This window comes from Drosophila arizonae, chromosome 3, assembly GCF_054131065.1.
Source record: "Drosophila arizonae isolate 15081-1271.41 chromosome 3, UAZ_ARI_1.0, whole genome shotgun sequence".
NCBI classification, from domain to species: Eukaryota; Metazoa; Arthropoda; class Insecta; order Diptera; family Drosophilidae; genus Drosophila; species Drosophila arizonae.
In genome coordinates this window covers 21,604,787-21,631,198 of record NC_142923.1, presented here as the reverse complement: position 1 = coordinate 21,631,198, position 26,412 = coordinate 21,604,787, and the positions used below count along the sequence as shown (strand labels likewise).

General features: G+C 36.5%; 1 protein-coding gene across 8 annotated transcripts in view; it reads right to left on the bottom strand.

Moving 5' to 3' along the window:
* The window catches only part of nolo (ADAMTS-like no long nerve cord), a 94,341-nt gene that overhangs the window by 14,158 nt on the left and 53,771 nt on the right, over positions 1-26,412 (bottom strand). For 7 of the 8 annotated variants that reach the window (XM_089464131.1, XM_018002589.2, XM_089464130.1 and 4 more), the window contains 9 exons: positions 24,160-24,289; positions 21,949-22,051; positions 21,596-21,691; positions 18,355-18,552; positions 17,989-18,284; positions 10,973-12,138; positions 10,789-10,903; positions 5,053-5,194; positions 3,222-3,344 (listed from right to left, as the gene is read on the bottom strand). In XM_089464131.1, the coding sequence (XP_089320257.1) occupies positions 3,222-3,344; positions 5,053-5,194; positions 10,789-10,903; positions 10,973-12,138; positions 17,989-18,284; positions 18,355-18,552; positions 21,596-21,691; positions 21,949-22,051; positions 24,160-24,289 (2,369 nt within the window). The remainder of the gene's footprint in view (positions 1-3,221; positions 3,345-5,052; positions 5,195-10,788; positions 10,904-10,972; positions 12,139-17,988; positions 18,285-18,354; positions 18,553-21,595; positions 21,692-21,948; positions 22,052-24,159; positions 24,290-26,412) is intronic. The other variant, XM_089464129.1, reaches the window with a different exon arrangement.

Below are 26,412 nucleotides of genomic sequence, written 5' to 3'. Positions count from 1 at the left end.
CAAAATATCAATTGATTTAGGCAAATTATGTACATTTGCATATTAAACTAACAAACTAGAAACTAGAGCTCGACTAGAGTGGCTAAAGTGATTTGTATATTCCCAGGCAACAGCTGTCAATTAACGAAGCATTCAACATTTGCAAAACTTTGACCCAAATATTATTAAACCAAATTAGAGCTGACGTACAGCTGATTTCCATTAAATGGAGTTAAATGTCATAAAAGTTGCAACACGCTTGTGCCACACATCAGATATACAATTATATAAAACGTGATAGGCGATTAAGTATGCAGAATCGAGCCTTTCACTCAAATGCAATTGGCCATCACAATGCATTCAATCATTCATTCAATCATTTCACTCATGCATTCTGTTGACTGCGCTCGGCAATCCGCTCAATAATAATAAGCATTAGCCTGCGGAATTTCATGCTAATTTAAGATTATTTTGGACTTTTATTTGATATATATATTTATTTATTGAATTTTGTAATATTTTTTACTTTGATTAAATGAGTTGGTTTTATGCATACTTTGCTGTTTGCACTTGATGCAATAAATATATGGAATAACTTTTTTTTATTTTATTTTATTTTTTTTTTTTTTGGTTTTATGCTTTGAGCATGCTTTGCTTGGACTTTTAGCATTTGGCCTTTGCACTTTTGGGCTTTGGGTTGGAGCTCTTGTTTGTTTTGCTGGACCATTATGCCAATTGTTTGCCCATTTCAGCAAAATGCACGAAATGCAAATAAAAGTCAGCGGAAAATGTCTTTGATAGCAAATAGTATGGCGAATGGCGTATGGCGAGTGGCAGAGCGAAGCGCTCAAAAAGTTCGCCTCGAGCGCGACTTTTGACCAATTTTTTAATTGAAGAAATGAAAGAAAGGCTAGAAAATATATAGCTAAAAACTATTATCTATTGTTAAAAAAATAAGAATTTTATCTTGGTCGAGAGCGTAACGATTTAGGCGCTTACTGCCTCAAAGATATAGACAGAGAGTGAGTAAGAGAGACAGAGAGTTTTAGAGAGATAGAGAGAGAGAGAGAGATGTTTATGCATATATCGTAGTTAAAATGGAATGGAGTAGCATAGCTTGTAGTATTTCAGTAATATTTTATATATTTTACCTACATTGCACATCATTCAGTTAACAATTGTATTTGTGTTTCCATTGGTGTTTGTTTATGTTTTGTTTTGTTTTTTATTGTGTTGTAAATGGGGTTTGGTTTGACATTAAGCATCACAACATCAACCCCACCGAAAAAGCGAGCACGAAACAAAAATTAATTGTTTCCGGTTTACGTATACGTTGAAAAGAAAGATTAAATAGTGTTGAAAAGAAGTCAAAAGTCAACAAGTGAGAACGTCTTCGAAATTTCATGCAACGAAGTGCTAACTAAGTAAACGAAATGAGAAGGCATGCAAAATAACAAGAAAAGAAAAACACCTATAAAAATACGAAGAACGAAAATAACTGCGAAGCGAAAAATAAGGGCAAATTAATTTGTGTTTAAATGAGCTCCCTCTGTGGCCTTGCAGTAAACGAAGTAAATTGAAAAGCTAATGGAATTCAGCTGTTTCACAGCTGCACTGTATGTGGGGTATGCAGTTCTGCGTAGTCGAAATTTCCAGAGGTTAGTACAAAAAGTTATTGAATCTCAAGAGCTCGAAATGCATTCAAGAATATGTAACCTCACATCAACTGCGTTTATTTCTAAACAGAGACTAAAATGAAACGAATGCCAATAAAACTTCTTCAACTTGTAAATTTTATAGCTGTGGATAACCACTATAATTGATGCGCTTTCAAGATAAGCGAAATACCCATACAAATGCGATAATTTACATACTATTTATTTTTTATTTAATGAATAAATTCATATATCCTTTCAGTTATATTCTAGCAATTCTTTTGACCTTCATTTTATAGGCTATAAATATATATATACATTAGCTTTGCATTATTTTTGGAGATTATCTATTAACAAAAATTAAAATTGAGAAAATCTTACAAAAAACTGTTGCTAATTTAATTGTGAATTTCTCGCTCAATTTGGTTCACACATACCAAAATTTTTCGTGTAGAATACTAAATTTAACTTTATTAAAAAAAATGGTGCTATAATCTTTGTATTTACAATGACAGCTAATTAAATAGCATTTATTAAACAATTTTTTTACAACTGTAACTATAACTAAACAAGAGCAACAGGAACAGAATTTAAAAGAAGACTCATAACTGTTTGATATCCTATATTGTTTATACTTTTAATTTAAAGCTATATTCATGTCATTTCGTGTAGAGTAAAGACTTTCCATATCAAATAATTGTTTGAGCTCGCTTAATCGCTTGATTTAAACAGTTACTAAAATATAAATCTAGGCAATGTAAAACTTTTGTTTGCTTATCACATATAATTTGATCGAATTCTTATAGAACAATAGCTATGAGCTTTAACCTATCTGTAAGTACTATATAAACAAACACAAAACCTAATAAACCTAATAAGCCTATTAAATTGAAATTCAAATGTAAATAATTTACAATTGCAAAACTGAACTTCAATAGGCAAAGCAACGTTTATAGATAACAATAACTCAATTATAGCTAAAGACTAACAAAACACTGCAACTGAATGTTATCTAGCCGCAAAATTTTAGTTAATTTTAAGGTCGAATTTAGTGGGGTCTTCTCATTGACTAATTGCTGCAATTGGTGCGGCGTCTGCGGGGAGCAAGTCCCAATCAGGCTGAAAGACAAATATGCGCAGCCTGTAAATTTATATGCAGAACTTTGGCAATTTGCTCTCGCATGCAGCCACGCCCACGCCCACGCCCACGTTTACGCCCTTGCCCACGCACAGCAAGTGCACTAATTACACACATGCATTTCGGTGCCTACCTTGGGGCTAACAATTACAGTTACACTGCACTATACATACATACGTAAATGTGCTATATACAGAGGGGGGCGGAGGCCTTGGGGCTGCGCAAAATTTTAACAATTTAAAGAAGAAGAAAACCGAAATTGGAACGAAGAAGAAGAAGCGACAAAAATGAAAACATTTAAATCAAAAACAATCTCAAATGAAAGAATTAATGCGCACAGCAAGTTGAGAAATAAACCAAAAAAAAAAAGAAGGAAACGAAATGGAACGAAATGAAACGAAATGGAACAAAATGTAACGAAATGAAACCAATCCAAAGGATGGGCTCACCTGCAGGTTGCTGAGCAACGCCTGGAAATAGGGCATGGCCAGAAGAGTTTTGGTGCGGCTGCTGCCGCTGCTGGCGCTCGCTGGTTGTGGAATACGGTCCTGCGATTGCACTAATTGCGAATGCTACACACACACACACACATACACACACACACACACACACGGAGAGAGATACACGCACACATAAATATAAATATACCATTTTATTGATGACACACAATTCGCAATCGCAATAAATGAACGCGACGAAAGTTGGGAAAAAGAAAAATTTGACAAAATATTTATTAATTATGGTTTTATCATAGTACGAATCTTAAATAGAGCATGAATCGATGAATATGTATGTAGTATACTGTAGTGTGGAGATATATTTAGATGAGTTTCAATATGGAGTGAAAAACCTTTACGAAGAAACCAAATGACACAAATTTAAAAATAAATAGATTTCAAATTTTAATATTTATTTTTCGGATATTCTCTAATTTTTATTTTAATAAATCAATCATCTATCTATCAAAGTCAAAAAATCTATCCAAGCAATTAAATTCCTTTCTTAAAATTTAGTTATTTAAAAAAAATAGTAATAATAATAAATTAGAAAAAAGGCCTAATTTTCATATCGAATTTCCCTAAATTTGTTTTCCAATATAAATTTTCTAGTTGTGATATCGAAAATCAGCTATTAACTATTGATTTCTTTTTATTTGTTTGTGACTTTAAAAATATTTAATTGCTACAGCTACTGAGAAATATAAATGCTTGATATGTAAATTTAATTTCAAAGTTTAATAAATATTAAAATATTTTGCATTTTGCTAATATTTAAGCCGCTTAAGTTCAGGAACTGTATAAATATGAAATGTCCTAAGCCTTGAACAGAATTTCTCTTGGCTCTCACTACCCCAGATCTCAACTTGCATATATCTACTGCAGCTTTTGACTAGAAATCAGATTTGCAGTTTGATGCCGAGCCAGAGTCATAGAAATGAAAAAGAAAATGCAAAAACACAATTCCCACAGCTTAAGAACTCAATCAAAGCATTTACGCTAATTTCTCTGTTTATACAACTTGACCTGGGCTGGCAAGCAAATAGAAAAAGAAAACAAGACAAAAATGAATAGAAAAGAAAACAATTTTACTACAGCTACGGTTTGAGCTAGTCAACCTGAAGATGGCAGCGAATGCTCAAAGAGGCATCTCCTGTCCTCTATCAATACGAGAGCAGCATGTGGGCGCCCTTTATGTGGCTCAAAGCTATCCAGCTGCGCTCTGTTGTTGTACTTGGCTTGGCTTGGCTCTGTGGACTGCAGCTGCAGCTGCAGCTGATGCTGTTGCTGTTGCTGCCAGCAAACGTTACGTATACGTAATTTCATTGCAAAGCGCATTATGTATACGTTTGCATGTTTGGCCAGTTGGGCGGACAAAGAGGAAAAGATTTGGTTTTTCAAATCCATAGCCCAAAATGTAGCAACTGAGAAATGGCATACGTATAGTACATACATACATAAGGAATACATACATACATGTATGCACACAGAGTTATCTAGTTATATTTGTATAGTTGATATAGAGAGCAAAGTAGAAAAACTATCAAATTACGTGGCAGTTGACAGCAAACGAGGACATGACGGAATATAGCTACGGATTTGGCAAGACACAAAATCCAAAAACGCAAAGGCGACAAGTTGAGCCAGCCCCAAATGCTAACAATGTGTGTCCGATTAAGGACTCGAATGAGACACATATTTAAAGTGTAAACATATGATGGTGATACGTCGACGTCTATCATAATAAACAACAAGTCAACAGACTTGTTCGACTCGCACTCACCTCATCCTCCATAATGCTGCTGTCCGCATGCTGCACACCATCCGATTTGGGGCGACGATTGCGTTCACGTCCATTCTGCATCCTTTCCGACTGGTTCTGTCTGCGACGTGTGGACTGCTGCTGTTGCTGTTGCTGCTGAGAGCTATAAAAGACCAAATATTGCAATGAAAAACGAATTAAAGCCAGTTAAATCCAATAAGAACAAGAAACTACAAAGCTAAGTGTCAGTCGATAGGGACACGACTAGCGAATGCCCTGCAATCGCTGAGCAAGACAAAACATAAAAACAATTTATGCACTTCAAATTTATGATATCATAAATTTATGCAATAAAATTACATTTTATTTCATTAGGATTATCAAAAACCATAAAAGACAAGAGTTTTTTTTTTTTTTTTTGCCAAAAAAAAAAGGAAACCTAATTCAACAAATTCCCTCAAGCTGAGGCCACCGGAAATTCGAGGTTTGGATTTTGCTGAAGTTGTTGTTGCTGCTGTTGTTGTTGCTGGTAGAAAATATCAAATGCATAGCACATTCAAATTGTTGTGCCACGTGTTCGAATGCAGTCAACACAAAAGCTGGTATATTTTGTGTTGGTCAACGCTCCAGGAGCAATTCTTTCCCTCTACAATTTTCAGCTTTGTTATATTTGACATTTTCTGTATAGGTGCAGATATATATAAATATATGTATATACAATTTCATTTATATATATAATTTTTCTTTTTGTGGCCAGCCAATATCCTAAAAATTGATAAGTAAATAGCCTGACTATTGCTTCCCATTGTGTGGAAATAAATATGTATGTATATATAAATTTATATAATAGATGGAATTGAGTGTAAATGCATTCTAGCAGGTAGCTTGTGCATAAAGGGCATTACGACATTTTCCAGAGTCTTCTGGGTGCTTAGTTTTATTTGAAGTTCATATCAATTCTCATGGCTGCAGGTGTCAAATAAAATCGTAAATAAATACAAAATATATATGTATGTATATACCAAATAAAAGGAGGCAAGGCAAGTATTGGAGAGACTTTGTCTCTTAATATCCTGTTCAAGTAAGAGCATGGACAATAGAATTTTTAATCAAGAGAGACAAAGAGAGAGGGAGCTAATAAGAAATATTGATTCAGAGTAATATGACAATTGTTTAATAAATTCATATTAAAGAGCATTTAGAGAGAATATTTTTAATAAATATGAGAGCAAATTTATTAACTACAGACAGTATATATATAAACTTGCAAGACGTGCTGGGACGACCTGTATGTCTTCCTGGTTACATAACCTTAACAAGATGGCAACATCAATGATAGATGATAGATGAAAGAGAGATGATAGATGAAAGTCAAAAATCGCTTAAGTAGTCATAATTATTCAAATATTCTAAGCTTCTTCGAGCTGTATTTAATCATTATAGTCTCAAAACTCTGTCTAAATTTATTAATACTCTGTTAATTACATTAAACACACGACTATATACTGATTAATTGTTAGACGCGTATATGTATAAATAAGTAAATTAAATATGAAGCGAAATTAACGCACTGCAATAATAATCAGTGTACTATCCAACATATTTAAACATATTCCAGTTTGAAAGACATTGAACAGAGCAGTTCAGCAAATATCTCTGTAACTGAAATATATTCTGTACCTAAATATTTTCTTTGTATTGTAGCTTTCAATACAACTGTTTCTTTTGCACTGGGTTAAAGGTAAAGTTTACTTTGTGCTTCAAGAATATTTGCTTGAAGTATAATTTTTTTTAATTAATGGCAAAGTTAATTTAATTTAGATTATTTTAACTTAATTCTTACTATATTCTAATTTTATTTATTTATTTTTTTTTTTTGCATTATATTAATAATTTTAATAATAATATTATTTATTTGATTCTTTTTTTTTTTTTTGCTTTAAGCAAAATGTTTTATGTTTTTTTTTTCAGTAAACCTAATCACAATTACAGGACATCTTCTGCACAAAAGCTTTTATTTATTTTATTAACTTGCTGCTGCTCTAGTACATTAATATTTCTGTTGCTCAGTCAGACGTGTTGTAAAATAATTTTACATCCTTTCGGGCTAAGTAAGAATTCTACGTATTTATATAAATATTGCGAAAACAAGTAAAAATCAGCCATTAAATTTACATATTCCAGCGTCTCAGATAACAGATATTTACGACATGCACACACACTCATACACTCAGACACAGATACAGACAGGTCGTTCCCCGGACAGGTTCTATACCAAGTAAGCAACCCAAAAATAAACCATATATTCATCCACCCAACTGGCCAATAATATCAATATTATTGCTCTGCTCCTGCTGCTCTTTGCTGAACAGACAAATAATAAATAATAAATGTTGAATAATAAACAAAAACAGTATATCAAAATGGCATTTAATGCAGCCTAAAAACATACAAAATATTGGTTAAAAGACCAAAACGCTGCAAATATGCTACCAAAAGTCCAGCTTACTTTCCCTGCCTCTAACCCCCACTGCTCCCCAGCAGTCGCTGCTTCTGCCGCTGCTGGTGCAACACGTATTTTGCATATTTCGTAGATGACACCAAAAATTTGTGCTCCTTTCATACAAAAATAGGCAGAAAATTTGCCACCACCGTGACGTACAAATAATATTATTTGGGTGTAAACATTTAAAATGCGATCAAATGTGGCCCACATAGGTCCACAACTTAGTGCCCTGCTCCCTCCTTCCGCCATGCAGCAGCTATCAAGTGTTACATGCCAATATATAAATATATATACATACTTATATACATATATGTGATATATATTTTAACAGCCTCCCCCAAAAGTTGGGCAACACTTTGTGAGCATGTTGATGATGCATTTGTAAGCCGCTCTTTGCAATTGTGGGTGAGTGTGTGTGTGGGTGTGTGTGTGTTTGTGTGTGTTGAAGCTTGTGGCTTTGGCCAAAATGCATTTTGCTGTTGGCTGTTTGCTTTTAACCATTAAGCAGGTCGTGCGTGGAACCCGCCACCGCTTGGGCATGGCTCAAACATATGGAATTGTTGTGTGTTTGCAATTTTTGGTATGTTTTAACTCGTGGCCCAAACGAACACGTAACCCAAATTGCAAAATAAACCACACACGCTCCGCGTTACCGACAAGCAACAAGAGGGCGACCAGGTGTGCAACGTGGGGCCAACAACTGAATAGACTTAGGGGTTCAAGTAGCTTAGATAGAGAGAGAGTTGCACAGCAACCAGCATCAGCAGCAACCAGAAGCAGCAGCAGCAGCAACCCAATAACAAACAAACCCAAAAGCTGCTACCCAATATATATAAGCTAGAGTTCGACTCTGAATAGTCTGTAGGACGAGCACTCGAATCTAAAACAAATGGAGCCAACTTCAAATTTGTGGTCTCTAATCGACTTTGCAATGCTCTGAATAATATTTACTATTTCAGCTGGATGTGGAATGCAAACGGGCTGAAACGTAGCATAACAACCAGAGAAACTGAAATTGGTATCCATGAAAATTTTTTTTTTTTTTTTGCAAATATGATCTGTAAAAACCTGAACTACTATATAGTTTTTAATATTTACTTTTTGATTAAAGTCTTCTTGATTTTTTATTATTTTTTTTTTTATTTATTTGTATATATATTTTTTTTTATTTATTTATTTATTTTATTTTATTTTATTTATTTTTATTTTCTTTTATTTTTTTATTTTTTTTATTTTTATTTTTTTTTTTTTTTTTTTTGATAACACATTTGCTAGAAAATTTGGGCTTCATTTCTATCAGAAATTTTAAGATTGACATTAATATTTTAAGAAATAATTATTGTGAACAATGTTATAAAATATGTTAGTGTAGACTGGTGTGAACTAGATGGAAGGCTTCCGCAAGGAAGAATACGGTCTGGTAGGTGTTTAAGTAGGGGTATTTTTAGTCTGTATGTGGAAGGATGAAGAGTATCAAAGGAAGTGATTGCGCCTAGCGTTCTGTTTAATAGAAGAGTCTTAAATTGGCTAAGTCTATCATAAAGTTTCTTGATTGTTGAAATTAATTAGCTTGTCAAACATTTCTAGATTGATAAGTATATTCTTAAAATAGCTTTCTAGGTAGAATACACATTCTTCAAATTCCCGAAATTCTTCAAATATTATTTTATTGGATATATGTATGTATATATGAATACATACATATAAATGATATAGATATATCAAGGAAAAGTAAAATTTAATAAAATACAATATATTTGAAATATATTAAAGACATTAAAAATAAAAATATAAACTATAGAAACAAATTTAAAAAAAAATACAGTTTTTTTTTTTTGGTTAAAATATTGTATAATAAATATTAATATATATTTATTTATTCAATGTTATTTAAATTAATCTCAATGAAAATTTCGACTATACATTCTAGCTATAACTGTAAATATATTTTATATATTCTCTCAATATTTCAATTAGCTTTTAACTGACAATTTTTTTTAGAAATATAATATATATCGTTATAATAATTTTTATTTTTGTATTAAGAAACAGTTGAAAGAATCTCAATGTTAAAGTCAAATAATTCTGAGCGGGGAATATAATACAATATATATAATTTTATACAATAGTTCATTTGAGTTCTGTAATATATTCATATTCCAACTTAAATTTCTCTATGTATATAGCCCAAAACTTTGTTCCATATTCGTACCCTAACTTCGTATTTTCTTAATTTTATTCCATTTCTAGCCAAATTATTCTACTTCATCTAGAGAAGAACATCCACTAAATATGCTCCATTCAGCAATTACCCTATACTTTCATGAGCTGAGCACATTACAAGTTTTGAAAACGTCTTTGCAGGTAAATCGAGGGAGCTAATGGGGCAGGGGTAGGGCGGAGGATTGAGCAAAAGAGAAGTGAGCAAAGCAGAGGTAAAACACATTTAAGTAACCATGAAATTTACTTAGAGTTTTCGTCTTATTTTTCCTTATTTGCTTTCTTGCTTTTCCCTTTTCCACTTCTTGTTGCATTAAAGCTAGCGGAATTCGAGTGCGAGGCAAATACAAATAAATGTGCTGAGGTGTGTGGTATACAACACTTAAATGGCGATAACACGCATACGCACACAGCATGGCTGGTGGGGCAAGTCAAGTGCTTGCAGTGGGGCCAAAAAGGGAAAGCAGCGCCAGATAAAGACAAGACAGGAAACAAGCGCATAACTGACCAGGCTGCCAGGCTACGTAGACATAGCAGACAGCATTTAGCAGAGGAGGAAAACGAGTTGCGCGCATATTGTATACGACTTGGTTGGTCAAAAGGGAAGCAACAGACAGTTAAGGTAGACACAGCATAGTCAGAGCCATGGCCAAAGGGGCTGACAGTAGTCGAGGCGAAAGTATTCAAATAACAGCTGAGGGATGGACTTAATTCCATTTGGCTTGGACTGATGAAATTTAAGAATTGTAGGTAGATCTTCAGCACGGATTCAGTGGAATGCTTTTAGCTAATAATATAGACTCAATCAATATTTATATTTTCTAATGCTGTTTGCATGCATATTAAATAGTTTCCACTCGGGAGCCACTTTTAATTGTGGTTAAAAATTGCTCGACGTTTAGGCCGCGCCTTGGCCTAATTAGCGCCCACTGCGGCACGGCTCGGCCGCCAACATCAAGCGAAAAGTTAAAAGCAGCAAAGTTTGGCAAGTTTGCCAGCAAAAGGTCGAGCGAGTGACCCTCGTTACTTACCCATTAGCGGCGCCCTCTGCCCCACCGGCTGTGGCGCCATTCGACGACGACGACGACGACGTCATGTCCGCTGAGGTAAGCGCCTCAGTGCCACTGCGCTCACGCACCAGACGATCTGAATGTAAACAACAGCGGTTAAGAAAATCTCTTGAATATTCATTTAAAGCCAAACTCTTGCACTCACCCGCTTCCTGGCGTTCCAGCTCCTCGGCCTGTTGGCCGGGCTTGGCTTTCACCTCGATGTTAATCTCCGCCGAGCTGAGCCCGGCGTGACACGAATAGATGCCGGCGTCACGGAAGGTGATGTCCAAAATGCGCAGTGCTCCCTTCTTGGACACCTTAAATTTGCGAGAACGGGCCAAAGGCTTGTGATCCTTGCTCCACTTGATTTTGGTGCGATTGTAGCGCTTCACCGGGCACTTGATCTTGACTTGGGTGCCAAAGAAGACGACTCCGGCGCCGCCCACCTTCAGTGTGATCTTTGTCTTCTTGGGATCGTGCTGGATGTGGGTCGAGTTGCTGATTTGTATCACGGGCTTGGGATCCTCCGGCGGACAGGGTTTCACGTTGCAGGGCTTCTTGTCCGGCGGCTTGACACTGGGACACATCGATTCGGGCCGTTCGATTTTATGCTCCTGCGCCATAATTTGCTTGCACTCCACTTTGCGATCCTTGATGCCGTAGCCGCAGGTGTGCGAGCACTTCGACCACTCGCCCACCTCCCAGCGCACCGGACAGTCCAGGACATTGCAATACTGCCGGTCCGCAGGCGGCGGCTGGGGGCACATGCTGTTGGGCACGACCATGGTGTTCTCGCCACCACGGGTCACCTCATGGATGCACTGCACCTCGCGTGTCTTGATGCCAATGCCGCAGCTCTTCGAGCAGGGCGTATAATCCGAATAGTTCCAGCGCGGCGGACACGGCCGATCATTACAGGTGCGCACACGCGCCTCCGGCTTAGTTTCCGGCGAGCAGAGGAAAGGCGAGACAACGCGCCCATTGTCCTCCCTCACACAGTTGATGATTAACTCCTCGACGCCGCCCAAGCACGACGCACTGCACGAGGTGTAGCCCTGTTCGCGCCACACATAAGTCTTGCCCGGCTCCGACACGCCCACCTTGATGGAGTCACGCGGATATTGATCATCGTAGCCAACGGGCAGGGAGCACACCTCTTCCACGCAGCGCTCCGTCTCATCGTGCGGCTTGGTGCCCTCGCACAAGCTATCATTCACCGTGGCCACGGTACGTGAATATTCCAGAAAGATTTTGCATTTATATGCGCGTCGACGTATGCCCTCGCCGCAGGTAACGCTGCAGGGCGACCACTCGGTGTCCTTGATGAAGCTGAAAGAAAAAGTGAGAAATGAGAGAGATTTGAGAATATGTTAAACAAAATATAAAGAAATGTAAAGTTCGTAAACAAATTAAACAAAAATAATTTAAGATTTAAAAATTTGAAAATAAAATAAACTTGAAAATGGAGTTTATGACATAATTATTGAATATCATGAACTCCAATTTCAATTTACTTTTATTTTCAAATTCTCAAACCTTAATTTATTTTTGTTGAATCTTTTTAATACTTTTTTTATTAATAAATTCCTCATACATAAAAAACATTTAGCTGCAAAATTCTTAAATTAAATAAATATAATTTTTAAGATTTACAATTTAAATAGTACAGTAGCTAGATCTTTATTTAAGTTATTCTTTATAATACATACTTTTTTGTTTATATTACATAGAAATAAAAAAAATTTTATATAAAAGCATTTGTTAAGGAATACTTTAGTAAATACTTTAAGAGGAATTTAACATTTAACATGTTCATCAAAAGCTGAAGCTAAATAAATATTTTCATATTTGCGTATTTTTAAGTTTTATATATTTAACGCAATAAATGAAATTTCTTTTAAGTATTCAGTGAAAAATATTTATTATTATAAATAACAAAATATTATGTATATGTATATGCTTAAAACTAAATTATATTTACTTTATATTTTCATACCATTGAAGTTTATAAATAAGTAGATTAACTATAACTTAGACTTTCGCGTCTATTGCATGTGATATTCAAATTGCAGATGCAAATGCTTCAGTCTATTGAAACAAAGCACAACTATAAAGCTAAGCTTTATATTCAGCTAACAAACAGATGAGCACAGCACATAAAAGGCAATGCCCACAACTATCTAAAATACTACGACTCCCCTCTGTGTCCACAGCTGCGACCGCACCGTCCCGCCACCACCCACACCACTCCACTATTCCGTGTGACATTCGAGTACTAAACAAATGTCATGCGACAATAGTCAACGCCACGTTTTACACATTGTATTTCATTTCATGCTACGCAGCATCCGAGTCGCATTTATTAAGCCTGCCCCGCTGGCAGAGCCCCAAAAACTGTGCTATATGACATGTTCGGCCATCACTGTATGCCCAATCGCCCAATACCCTATAGATATACATGTGCTTAGTAGGGATGGCATGGATTAAAGAGATAGGTATGCATACAATGAAATGTAGATGTTAGATAATATGAAATATAGACGTGAGAAGCTTTCAGAACCGAAGAGAGAGCTATAGATAGCTAAGATATTCACAGAACATCGACATAGTAGTGGAAAGAGAAAGCTATAGATTTTATAGTAGAGAATCTGTCTTAAAAATTGTATATACTCATTAGTTTTACTATAGATAGTTATATATATCTAAGAATAGATTTAATAAGAGAAGCTAATCAAAGATAGAGAAGAAAAGAGAGAGCTTTATATATTTGAGTAGCGAAATTATTCAGCGATCTAAAAAAGGGGAAGAGAGCTATAGACATTAGTATATAGAAGCTGCCTATAAATGTGCATAGATAATTGAGAGCTATAGATATAAACAGTTGATAAAATATAATATTGAATAATATAAATATTCTCGTATATGCAGCCTCTTTAATTTCTATAGATTCTCTTTCAAATCGTAGTCGCACGTAGTCAGAATCGTAATAGAGTTTTGCATATGTATAGGGCATTCACTTAGTCATTCACTGCCCTATTCCCATATTTGGAATTATTTTACAGCTATTATTGTTGCCTGGGCATTGTTTGTTGGCCGGAGTGGTTTTTATGACCGCATTGACAGTCAATAGAAGAGCTTGACACAGCGCATAGTTTTCTGACCGCGCTCCAACGGCCAGACACTGGGCCAAACGCCCCCGCTCCGGCCTCGAGGCCAATTGGTGTCCGCGTGCTGTGACTTCCCTTCCCCTCACCCACTCAACGATGACCCGTCCCTCGGCAGCTTATTGATTTGTAGTCAAATTGTTGCCACCGCCAATGCCAGTGGGACCACATCATGCGCATTAAAAGTGGCGCCAATGTTACAGCATCTACAGAAAGGACCTCGGTAAGTAGGTCGCTATTCGTTGATTTCATAACCGGCGCCCGTTGCTCATACGCCGCGTAGGCCAAGTGCCAAACGAAAAACGTTTGAAACTTTTGTTTGCGCTTTATTATTATCAATTGTTGTTGCTCTTGTGGATGTTGCTGTTGGTTTTGTTTTCTTTGGCGTTTGTATTTTATTTTATTTCCTTTTTTTTTTTTTTTTTGTTGGCTTGGTTTGTTTGTCTGGCGCGTCGCCAACACATCGCCTTGTGCCTTGCGCCGAACACAGAGGCCAAGGTTTTTCGGCGGCATCAAGACGCGACTTTATGGCGACAGGCGTCAGGCGACAGGCCGCCAATAGTTTCAGTTTAGTGCCGAGGCCAACATGGATGATAGTATCTCTACTACTCCATACACATACCATACTATTCTATACTATATAATACAATATAAGTTAAATTGCCCTCTCAGCGAAAATATAAAAAGCGGCAGTTTGTTTGTTTGCTTGTTTTTTTTCAACATCGCACCATTAAGTCGTTGAGCAATGTGTGTCTGGAGCTTGGGTCAATGCACGAACTATTGCGAACGGCAAGTAGGCATCAAATGTAGCTATAAACTGTTAAGTTCTCAAGTGGATTTCTGCATATATTGCGATATATAGGCTCAGGTAAACTAACTGCAGGCTTCAATTCATTCTTTCACTTAGTAATACTACTTAGCTGCAACTAATTATCATGTAATTATATGTTCATGAACTAATCTGTTTTTTAGCTGTTCATAACGAGTCATCAAAGTATACTATACAATTCAGTTTCCTAAGCCAGCCCATCAACTATTTTTCTTTCTTTTAACTCCTCCTAAACTAGAGATCTTTGAATAATACTGTTCAGCCAAGCATATAAAACCTTATTTGGTTAAACTGCTCATGAACTCTTAGATCATTTGAAGTTGTTCAGCTGTACTTGAACTAGTTTTCAGGTGCAGTTCACTGAGCTATGAATACAACATGTATTTGTTCATGAACTAAGAGTTCTTTGTAAGTTTTTTTAGTTGTTTATGAACTAGTGATCAGAGAACAATGCAGTCAGTCAGAAAAAATGTTTCACGTTAAAAAGTTCATGAACGATTAGTTCTTTTTACAGTTTTTTGCTCTCCATAAACTAGTGATTAGTAAATGGACTAAACTGGTCAATGAGCAGCAAATATATTAAGAATATTTTTTATTCTTTAACAGCTCTGGAACTATAGTTTTTAGCGTTTGTTTTTAGCTATTGATAAGCATTTATGATACTTGGACAGAAGAACTTGATTTTTGCTTATTGAAGAAGTATCTCTGTCTAAATTTCAAGATTTATAGGTCGATTATTCGGGCTGATGCTATTTGTTCATATTATTTATATATATTATATATGTTTTAGGCTTTATAAGTCACGCTGAACTCCACTCAGTTCTGAGAATTGACTATTGAGTACAACTCCCCTTAGATTCTTATATATACTTAATATATATGCCTAATTAGTGCTACCAATTTTCGTTAATAATTATTGTGCCCCCACTCATTTCATCGAAGTAAGTATTTCACATTGATTACACTTGGCTGATAAAATGTTTGAGAATGTCGTTTCCTATGAAATTACATGACTTAGTATTTGTCATAAAATAGTTTAATACTAGATAGATTTAATACTAAATTGCTTAGCTTCTTCCAACACTCTCGATTTTATTTTATTTTCTTGAAATCACAGCAAAGGAAATGGAATACATATAAATTACATGAATAATTGGGTATATTCTTATAAAACGAATATTAAATGCCCTTTATTTATAAATTGCAATATACAATATATGCTAGGCTAAAGATTTCAGATTACTAAGGTATAAGTACTCGTATAAATTACCTAATATAACGAATATGAAATGCCCTTTCCATATAAAATTCATAATATAATGAAAGCTGCAATTAAGATTGTAGATTACTGAGCTATAAGTATTGAGAATACTTAATAAAAGGCTGGGTACTCAATGCATTCAGTAATTTGTTCTCAAGGTATTTAGAGTACTTACTGCCAAATGCCTGATAACTTAGAGTATTATGGATAATTTCAGAACAATTACAGTGCCAAATCTCAGATTTATGGGGTAATGCGCTCAAATTCATGACAAACAATCCACATTCCTGATCGGAGCATTTCGCATTCCATAGCTTATCTGCATTGCCCTGCGTCAGGATATGACGAGGACAGCCTAACCTAGCCGAGCCGTAGTGCGCGCGCTACCCAATCAGAGCTATAATTTATTATTTGGTCTACGACTATTCCCCACATACCAATTAACAGTTAAAAGCATTTGATTTAGCTAGCTCCAAACGATTTCATTAGATGTTCCCCATTCGCCGTATCGAAGCCTAATTAAAGTGTTGGCTTATATGCACTATTCGACCTCGCCGCACAGCCCCCGGCCCGACAGCCAATTCGACAGCTTATCGCGGCTACTTTATCGCTTTCCAATAAACATCAACAGCAACAAAGCACACGACAGCACTTTAATTGTCATTAGGCGTACTTTACTGTACTTACAAGCAACTCGAACAGTTTCATGTTGATGATGATGATGTTGATGATGTCGCTGTCGATAGCCTTAATTTTAGGTGTCGACACGGCTCAAGGACATTATGAGAAGGCATACTACGTGGCCACACTCAATCTTATTGCTCTATGTGTGTGTGTGTATGTGTGCGTATATGAGTGTAAGAGTGAGTGTATACAGCTTGTAAGTTCTTGTAAGCCAAGTACTTAAGCTGAAGTCGTGGGCAGAAGGAGTGCCAGTAGTTAGAGTCGAAGCGAAGAAGCGCATAGCACTCGCACTTGAGCTACAGTTCAAATATGTCAAGTACGTCCTGGCTAGGAGCTCTGCTGTCTGAGTTGGAGTCTAGGTCTGAGTCTGAGTCGGAGTCTGTGTAATGATGAATTGTGAACCAGCGCCTTGGCCTGGGTTGGGAATAAGCAACTTTGACTACATAACGGCAAAGAATATTAAAGATTCCACAAAAGCAAATAAATTAAATATAAATTTTGCTTTTAATTATTAACTTAGAAGTTTATATCAAATCAAAAGTTTATTTTAACAAAACAATTAACCCAACGGCATTTTCTGGTTATTAATTGGTCTAGAATCGTTTCTTTTATTTTCATTAAATAATTAATACTTTTAGGGTATTAATCGATCTAGTATTAAGTATTTTTTTCTGGATTTATTTTGATGAGTTGCTATACATAATTTGTCTGTTTAAATTTCAAATTGCCTTCATTATAAATTAGCAATAAATGTAATCATATTTATATTGATTTGTTTTTCGACTTATCGAAAACAAAAACGAGCCTTTCTATGCGATTCTCATGTAGGTAACTGATATTTCCACTGCATGTGTATGCATACATTTCTTTATAGTTTATATAAACGTTTAAACGTCTATACTTTTTTTATACTTTGTTGTCTAAGTTGGTCTAATAGAATGATTTTAATGTGAAATGATAAAATGCTTGTTAATTAAATTTATTTAATAGCCTTAAGTGCTATTTTAACTGCAAAAGTAACGAAATTCCCACTATATCTGGATATCTTATTTAAACAAAAAATAATCTAAGCTTATAAGACGCCTTCCTCTAAGATTCTCATATTTTCAAGTGCAATTCTCATCCAACCAAACTTTCACCCTCTCCGTCTCTTACTTTGTCGTGTTTACCAACAATTTGAGCCAAATATTTGCCTTAAATTCAAGAAAATATTTCCATATCAACCCACATTTCGCACTCACCTTGGATCCAGGGAGGGCACATCCGTTCCACCGCTTGCACCACCTCGCGCATTATTGTGATTCTTGCTGGAGCTGCCACTCATGAGGCGCATGGTGCGTGGCTCCTCGGGCGTCTCGTGATGCAGTCGACTTTGTGTGTGATGCGCATAGCGCATCGGTTGATCGGCATAGGACATGCCTTCGCCGTCGTCAGTGTCTTGGCCTGATTCCATATCATCATCCATATCTTCAACTTCTTCATCCTCATCGTCGTCGTCCTCATCCAGATCCGAGCTATCCATATGCCGTTCAGCGCGCTGTAAAGACCGATTAACGTTAGCTTTTCGGCTTAAGCCACACAAGTGGCGGCAAATGCCACGGGCTCACCTCATTCAGGGAACGACTGCTGCCGACAATAATGGTGCCACCGCCCTTATTTGGGCCACCATCGCAATGGATGCCAGTCGAACACTGCTGCATGCTGCCGGGCTTCGTTAGGGGATCGCATTTGGCACTCAGACTGCCATCCGTCGATTTGCACTCGACACCGCGCATCTGAATGCCCTGGCCACATGAAACGGAGCACTAAGAGCGAGAGGGAGATAGAGAGAGAGAGAGAGAGAGGGAGAGAGTTGTTAGGGATCCATAAGCATTATAAATTATTGCAATATGTTTTACGGAGGGCGCAATAAAAATTCATTTGTTTGCGCAAAAGATGACGATGCTTCAGCGCGTGTTGACGAAGTGCTGTCGTGAAAAGTGAGAGAAGTGAAAGTAAAAGTGGACTGCTAAATGGATAGGGGGGTGGTGCGGGCATGGTCAGACACCCTTCATATGCCCTATCCCACCAACGGTGCGGCACGTGCACGCGCCCACGCATACAAATGCAAATTTCTCATTTTGTTTGCGTTTTGTCAGTTGGCGCTGCCACGCGGCGTATGCGTAACGTCCTTTTCAAGTGGCTTACCCCATTGTTTATCTGCGCCCCAAGCTCAATCCCCAGCCCATTCTCATTCTTATTCACTTTCCCATTCCCAGCCATTGCTTTTATGCATTTCATGCGTATTACGGCTCCGGCTCTGCTCAACTCCTCGCTTCTCGCCTTTGGCTTTCCGCAACTTTTAGCCACTTTTCAGCTCATTTTAATGGCGCTTAATTTTTGTGCCACACATACATATATATATATATATATATGTATATAGGTATACGCATGTGTACATATGTGCATGTGCTTGGCCATACTTATTTTATTAATGTGCAAAAAGCATTAAATGTGTTTTTTTATTGACTCTCGAGGTCGAGCTGAGTTGAGCTGAGTTCAGTTTTTCTACTCTTGCGAAATATACTGCAAGTTGGCTAACAAATATGACTTGTGACCTCCGACCACATTATCTTATTGATACTGAATGGATTGGTATATGTTTTTCACTGCATTTTAAAATAATATATAAAAATAAATAAAATAAATAAATTTAAAAAAAAATTTTTTTTAAATTAATAAAAAAAAATATTTTTAAAAAAATCCTAAAAAAATTAAAAGAAATATACAAAAAAAAAAAAAAAAAAAAAAATATATATATATATATATATATATATATATATATATATATATATATATATATATATATATATATATATATGTATATATTGAAAATCTGCCTTCAACTTGAAATTTTTTAATAATTATAAACAAAGTTATCGTAACACTTCATATTTGAAGGAATGTTTTTAGGAAGTAATGTTTTAGTTTTTAATATATTTAAAAAAAAATCATCATCAACCTAACCCTTTACTCATAAAAGTTATAAGTATTCTTACTAAATTAATAAAAATATTACTTAAACAAAAAAAAAACATTTTCAGATAAAATCCAAATTTTGTTCTTTAATTGAGATGCCACCTAGTGCTGCTTTGTTAGTACATTTAGCATTCGGTTATTTGAGCTCGCCTCGCTCACATTTAATTTCATCTGAAGAATCCCTTCTGCCTTTGCCATTAACATGCAAGCCGTTAAAATGTGTGTTTGTTTTGTTTGTTTTTTCTTTTTTTCATTTTTTTTTTTTTTTTTTGGCAAAGTTAAATTTTTCCCTCTCTTGTTTTTTAGTTCATTAAGTTCTTAATAGGCTGAAGTTGGAGCTCATTACTTTCAAACATTGTAATCCACTTTGTATTAAAAGCTATATAACTGACTTTGTTGTGCGTCAATTGCAGAGGGAGGATGCAGGCGAGCGCACATGAAACCAGCCAGGCAAACAGCACTATTCCATATGCCCTTGCGGTGGGGTAACAACACTTTCAGTGAAAGCCAAATAAATACTCAGCCAAACTCAGCTCAAGACAATTCAATTAAGCAACACATAAACTTGACACCCCCGGCAAGACTCTGAGCAGCGCCAACGCCAGCGCCAGTGCCGACCTCTAACACATATAGAAATCGACGTCGCACATTAATAAACTTGCACTTTAAATGAACAGCAGCGAACTCGATAAGGCCAGCAGGGGCCGGGGCATGGTGGGTCTAAGCGAGCGGGGAGGGGCGCGTTACTTGCGGCCAGACAAACTTAAGCAGCAACAGCAACAGCAACAACGAACCTCCAACTTGATTAAGTTGTATGGCTATAACCGGGAAGAGGCTTCAGTCTCAAGTCTAGCGGCTTATTACGAGCCAGCAAGCAAAGTAAATTGCAAAAAAATAACTCGAGAAAAAGAAACTGATCCGACTGAAACCAACACGCCGACACTTAGATACTCTATACATATATAACTAAAATGTATATTTAAAAGATTTTTTCGAAAACATCTAAAAGAACTAATGAAATACTCAATTTCGCTTAAAATAACTGTTGTATCCGATATAAATATATATATTATGTAAAGTACCAGTTGTCAACATATTAAACACTATAATATAAAATTTTACTAAATCATTGTAATAGAATACAAATTCCTATACAATTATGAAGGAATGAAAAGAAAATTCGAAATAACTGAAAAGCTGTATCTACTCAATCTTAAAATAAAAAAAAAAAAATAGACCCTGCTACTTATTACTTATAAAGCAAAATAACTACTCATGTATGATAATATCTTGTTTAATATTATGAAAAAAGGAACAAAGGAAAATCTCAGCTTACTCAAATCCGATCTCTGATCTCTTTGAAAACTATTTTTACTCTTCCTAAAATTTGCTTTAAAAATCAATAACTGAGAGTATAAATATAATTCCTGAACTAAGTCCAATTCGAAACCTCAACAATTTGATACATATCTCCCACTTTTCTTTTCTAAATTTGTTGTCTTATTCATAGTATCTTCTCTTACTGAATCAACTCTTCGTCAGGGTATGCCTAACAAGTAGCCGTCTACACATTTAGCTAAGTATACACTACGGCCAGACTTGGCCTCTCATCAACGTCTACGGCTCTGTCGCCCGCTTCCCCTTCCCCTGTCGCTGTCTCGCTTTTTAAGCCATGTCTGCGTCTTCGTCTTCGTCTTCGTCATGTCTGCATGGCTGGCAAAAAGTGCATGATTATTACACGAGTTGTTGCTGTTGTACTTAATGTTCTTGTTGCTGTTGCTGTTGCTGTTGTTGTTGTTGTTGCTGTTGGTGTTGTAGTAGTGTACTTACGCCAGTCCAATCCTCAACCTCCCAGTGTGGGCACTCCTCGATAATGCAGGTCTCCTGTGTTGGCGGCTTTGGAGTGCGGCACATAATATCAGCAACCTGTTACCAAAAGGTCCAAGCATGAAACCCATCCACAAAATGTGAAGAGCAGACAAAAAATAAAAAAAGAAGAAGAAGAGAAAGAGGAAAAATATATATAAAGAGTGTGAGAATACATGGTAATAATATGTCAGTGTGTGTTGGTGTGTGTGTTCAGCTGCTACTTTGTATGCAAAATTAGCAGCGTTTAAAAGTGGGCGGCACTTGGGTAATAGCCACTTTCGTTCAACTATTTTGGCCACTAGCATTGCACTTACCCTCGTTTTGATGCCGTTGGTCTCCTCGGCACAGACAACCATCCGTTCACGGTAGCCGTGCCCACAGAGCCGGCTGCAAGTGCTCCAATCGTCGGTTATCCAACTGCGGAAGAGGCGGACAAGTGGTTAGACTATAGACCCAACTATAACATAGAGGCCACTTGCGCGGGCGTTTTGCTGAATTAGTTCAACTAAATTGTTTCAAAAACAAGTTGACCGCCCCTGCGGTTGGAACTCAAAAAAAAAAAAAGAGCAAACAAAAAACAGAAAAAATAGAAAAAATAAACAAAAAGGGCAAAAGGAGGCGTCCACGCTCCCCTTTTAAAATGGTGTCGGACACTAAAGAGCATGGCGTTTTATGCAGACAGATTATATAGTTGAGTGAATCACTTTGTGCATGTATTGGGACCAGAAAGCGAGGGTCAAAATAAGAATTGAGCTGTCAGGGTATAAAAGCAGTCCGTCCATTAATGGAATGCATAGCTCAATTGGGAAAAAGACCAAAATAACTTCAGACTCTTAGCTTACTCCATAGTTCAGTTCAGTAAAGGATACGAGACTGAAAATTCAGTTCATGCAGATAGACATATGCATGTAGCTATATCATTTATATCAGCAAAGGAAATCTCTCTTAGATCAAGTAATCCTCCCCTATTAAAGGTATACAAAATTGGATTGCTTATATTGCCATGAACGGAGTTTTAGTTTTATTGCACATGCATGTCATTTAAACTTATCTCATTGATCAGACTATCCAATTTATATATTAATCTAATGCAGTTCTAAGGAATAAAACAATCCTTACCTTATATATAGCTACAAACTCCTTTCACTTACAATAGTTACACCCTCTGTTTAAGCACCCTGCTCCTACTACTCCGCTCCGCCTTAATCGTAATTTACAAACTATTCACTCGCTCAGTTACAGCAAAAAACTCATGTGTCTAGACTTTATCGTCAATTCCAGCTTAAATATCCTTTCTCCCCCCATTTCGCTTAGACGATACAACTCAATTGCACTACCAAACTAACAACTATCATAAGTCTTTGGCAAACACAATGATACTCCAGCCCAGTGCTTTGCCCCAACCAGCTATTAGCCAAGTCCCCAATGCTGCAGTAAGCGTTGCCAAGAAACCTCAAGACAGCCAAAATCACAGGCAATAATTGATGTCCCAAACCGACGGCGGCCCAAAGCCGCGAACAGCAATAAACAGACCGAACGCCAGAAAGCAACAGCAAAGAGCAAAAATGGGAAGGCAGACCAGTATTGACTGTAAGTTGCCCTAGATATTTACACTTAGTTGGGAATATAAAAACCTTAGATGATATATGTAAATGTTCATAAAATGATATGGAATTTAATTTACTATATAGAAATTGTACACTAAATTTCATTACTCTAGACTTTATATAGCCCGAGTTCACATAGATAGATAAGTGAATAAGTGGAATATAATAGATTTTCTTCGTTTTAAGCCACATTATATATACTAGATAATCATGTTAATGGGATTTTTTAATTTTTGTTTTCCTATTTTAATTTAAATTATCATATAAGAAATGACGAAATTGTCTAAAATTATGAAACAACAAATATATTCGGACACACAAAAATATATATTTCATTTAAAAAGTATATATTCATCTTCTATTCTCTGAATATATGAACTTCTCTCCTAGGTATTCCGAAAACATCTGCCTAATACATCTCAGACTTACAGGGTATTCTGAAAGCGAAAAGCAGAAACAACAATAGGCAACCGCACAGAACGGAGATTAGAATTTGAGGCGCTTCGCGCGAGATACTCGGAAAATTGGCGTAAACTTTCAGTTCGGTTTTTGGAAAATGTCACAGAACGATAAATACAGTGTGGGGGTCGTCTGTGGTGTTATGTACATATACATATAGATGTATGTATACACAGGCTGGGCAGACAGAGAAGGCGCCAAACAAGGACAAGACAAGTCAGAGTCCTCGCTGTGCTGGGCGATAATAGAGCCCGAGCCGAGTAGGCAATCAAAACGTGCGCACGATAACCAAACGCCATTTAAATTGATAGCTAGCCAGGTGGACGGAGGGACAGACTGAGAGATGGAGATGAAGATGGCGAGAAACAAAGGTGTGTGTGGGGGGAGAGGGAGTAGGCAGGTGGCCTGCCTGCCTGTCTGTTTGGGGAGTTTGGGGGCAACTGTCAAAGCTGTACTTACCGCGGCGGACAGCTATGTGTATTACATGGCACCACCGAATTCTCCGGGCGATTAGCGGCATTGCAGAGCATCGTATCGACATCAGCGCCAGTTAGGCGATTCTTGCACACAGGACGAGACATTTTGTAACCTACGGCACAAACGAAACAGAAATAGTTAGAAAGAGATAGGGAGAGAGAGAGAGAAAAAAAAATGAAGAAAATAAATGAAGAAATGCTGAATGGCGTTAGTATTATGGGTAAAGGCTAAAAATTGGAACTGGCAGGCGACGTGCATTTGCTGCATTTTAAAATCAATAATAGCCTGAAATGGCTTTCAGTGGGCCGCTTGGGTTGCTTTCTCTCTGCACTGCAACTTTAATGTCACTTAGGCACTTAAGACAGTCACGGCCACGCAACGAGCAGACCAAACAGAAAAGCTTAACCCAAACCATGAAATGCTCCGGGGAAGACTTACAAAGATTTTGAGACAAGACACATGACTTGGAACTTAAATGTTACTATTGAGTTTTTATAATGCTTAAATGTTTTAAATATTTAATACGTTAAAATTACTATGTGCAAAATATTATTTATCATTTGTATTATGTAGCTACAATAAATGATGAATAATTATCATATTATAGCTTTTATACGTTCTTTATTAATGCCAAAAGTGTAAAATAAACACTGCTCTAATATAAAACATATGCAATACCGATAAATAGGTTTATCTAATTCCAAAATTATATAACTTTATTCGATTAGAATAAAATAAATATTAAACAAGAACATGAAAAACTTCTGGTCTGCATTTAAAAAAAAAATGATTTTAAATAATTTATTCAAGAATATATTTTTAAAAAATATATCTCATATAAGAGAAAAGGATTGTGTTATTTCAAAACTTATTTTCCATATAATTTTAGTTTAAATATATTAATTAATTCTAATTATTTTATTTTTATTATTATTGAAAATTTTATTTTTATTAATATATATTAATTCATTTTAATTTATATTCATTTTGTATGATTTCGATTTAGTTTTTAGTATTTTATATTAATTATTGGGCGTTTATCAAAATTTTAAATTTCTTAAAATATGTTCAATATTTTCTAAAGGCTTTTCATTGAACGCATTGACTTCAATGGGTTAACGTTAACAAACAGATGTGAATTTTCAGCTAAGCCAAATGGCTGCAGCAAATGGGCTGGGCGTTTTCAAATTCTATTTTCTTCTTGCTGTACGACCGGAAATTGGCAGAGCAAACACAGAGCAAGCCAAAGAGGCTGCAGCAGGCAGATACAAATAGAGAGAGAGAGAGAGAGAAAGAGAGAGAGAGCGAGATGGAGAGCGTGAGATGCCAAAGTGGCTAGAGCATTTTTGGGGTTGGCGGTGCTTCAGCAAAAATAGTCGAACAATGCATAATGCCATAACGATCTGTCAGTTTGAAAAATAGTGGGAAGCTGGTCTCGAATTTGATAGTGCATAGTTCTCTACCCAATCCCAAAGAGCACAGATGGGACGGCGATTTTCAGCTATTGAATTTCGTTTATAAGCTTCATTGTGTGCGTTCAGGCAACGTCATCGTCATCATCCTTATCCCCTAGCCTTACGCAGAGACGGTGACTACTGCTCCCTCCTCGCGTAGCATTTCGCCCCTCAAACATCGTCATAGACGTCAGCTGGCGCCGCTGCTGCTGTCGCTGTCGCTGTTGCTGCTGCTGCTGCTGCTGCTGCTGCTGCTGCTGCTGCGTATTCATGACACAATTGGCTTAAGGCAATTGGTAATATCCTCTCTTGGCATTTATGTCAATAGTTGTAACGCAAAAAGTCGACTTCATGTTCACGGCAATGATAAAGAGCAATAGAAAAGAAGAGCAAGAGACTGAGCCAAGGGAGGCATGGGAGGGTGCAAGAAGTGCGACTGTGTGTGGCATGTGTTGCATAGCTTTTGGCTCAGCATGTAGCTTGGGGCATGGCCAGCATCATGGGGTACGACGAGTGGATTTATAAAGCTCACTGCACCCAGCATGTTGCCCATATTAAGTTACGAGCAACAAAAGGGGCTCCATCCTGTCATTAATATTGATCATAATTTATAGAGCAGCGGAAATGTTAATGTTACTGCAGATTTCTCGTTTTTCAAGTGACTGCAACATGAGACAACTGATATTTTTTATGAGCTCAATGCACAAACAAAATTGCACACTTCACTATAATTTATTTAATAAGTCTTGAGGTACTCTACAGAAAATTAAATTCCATAGTT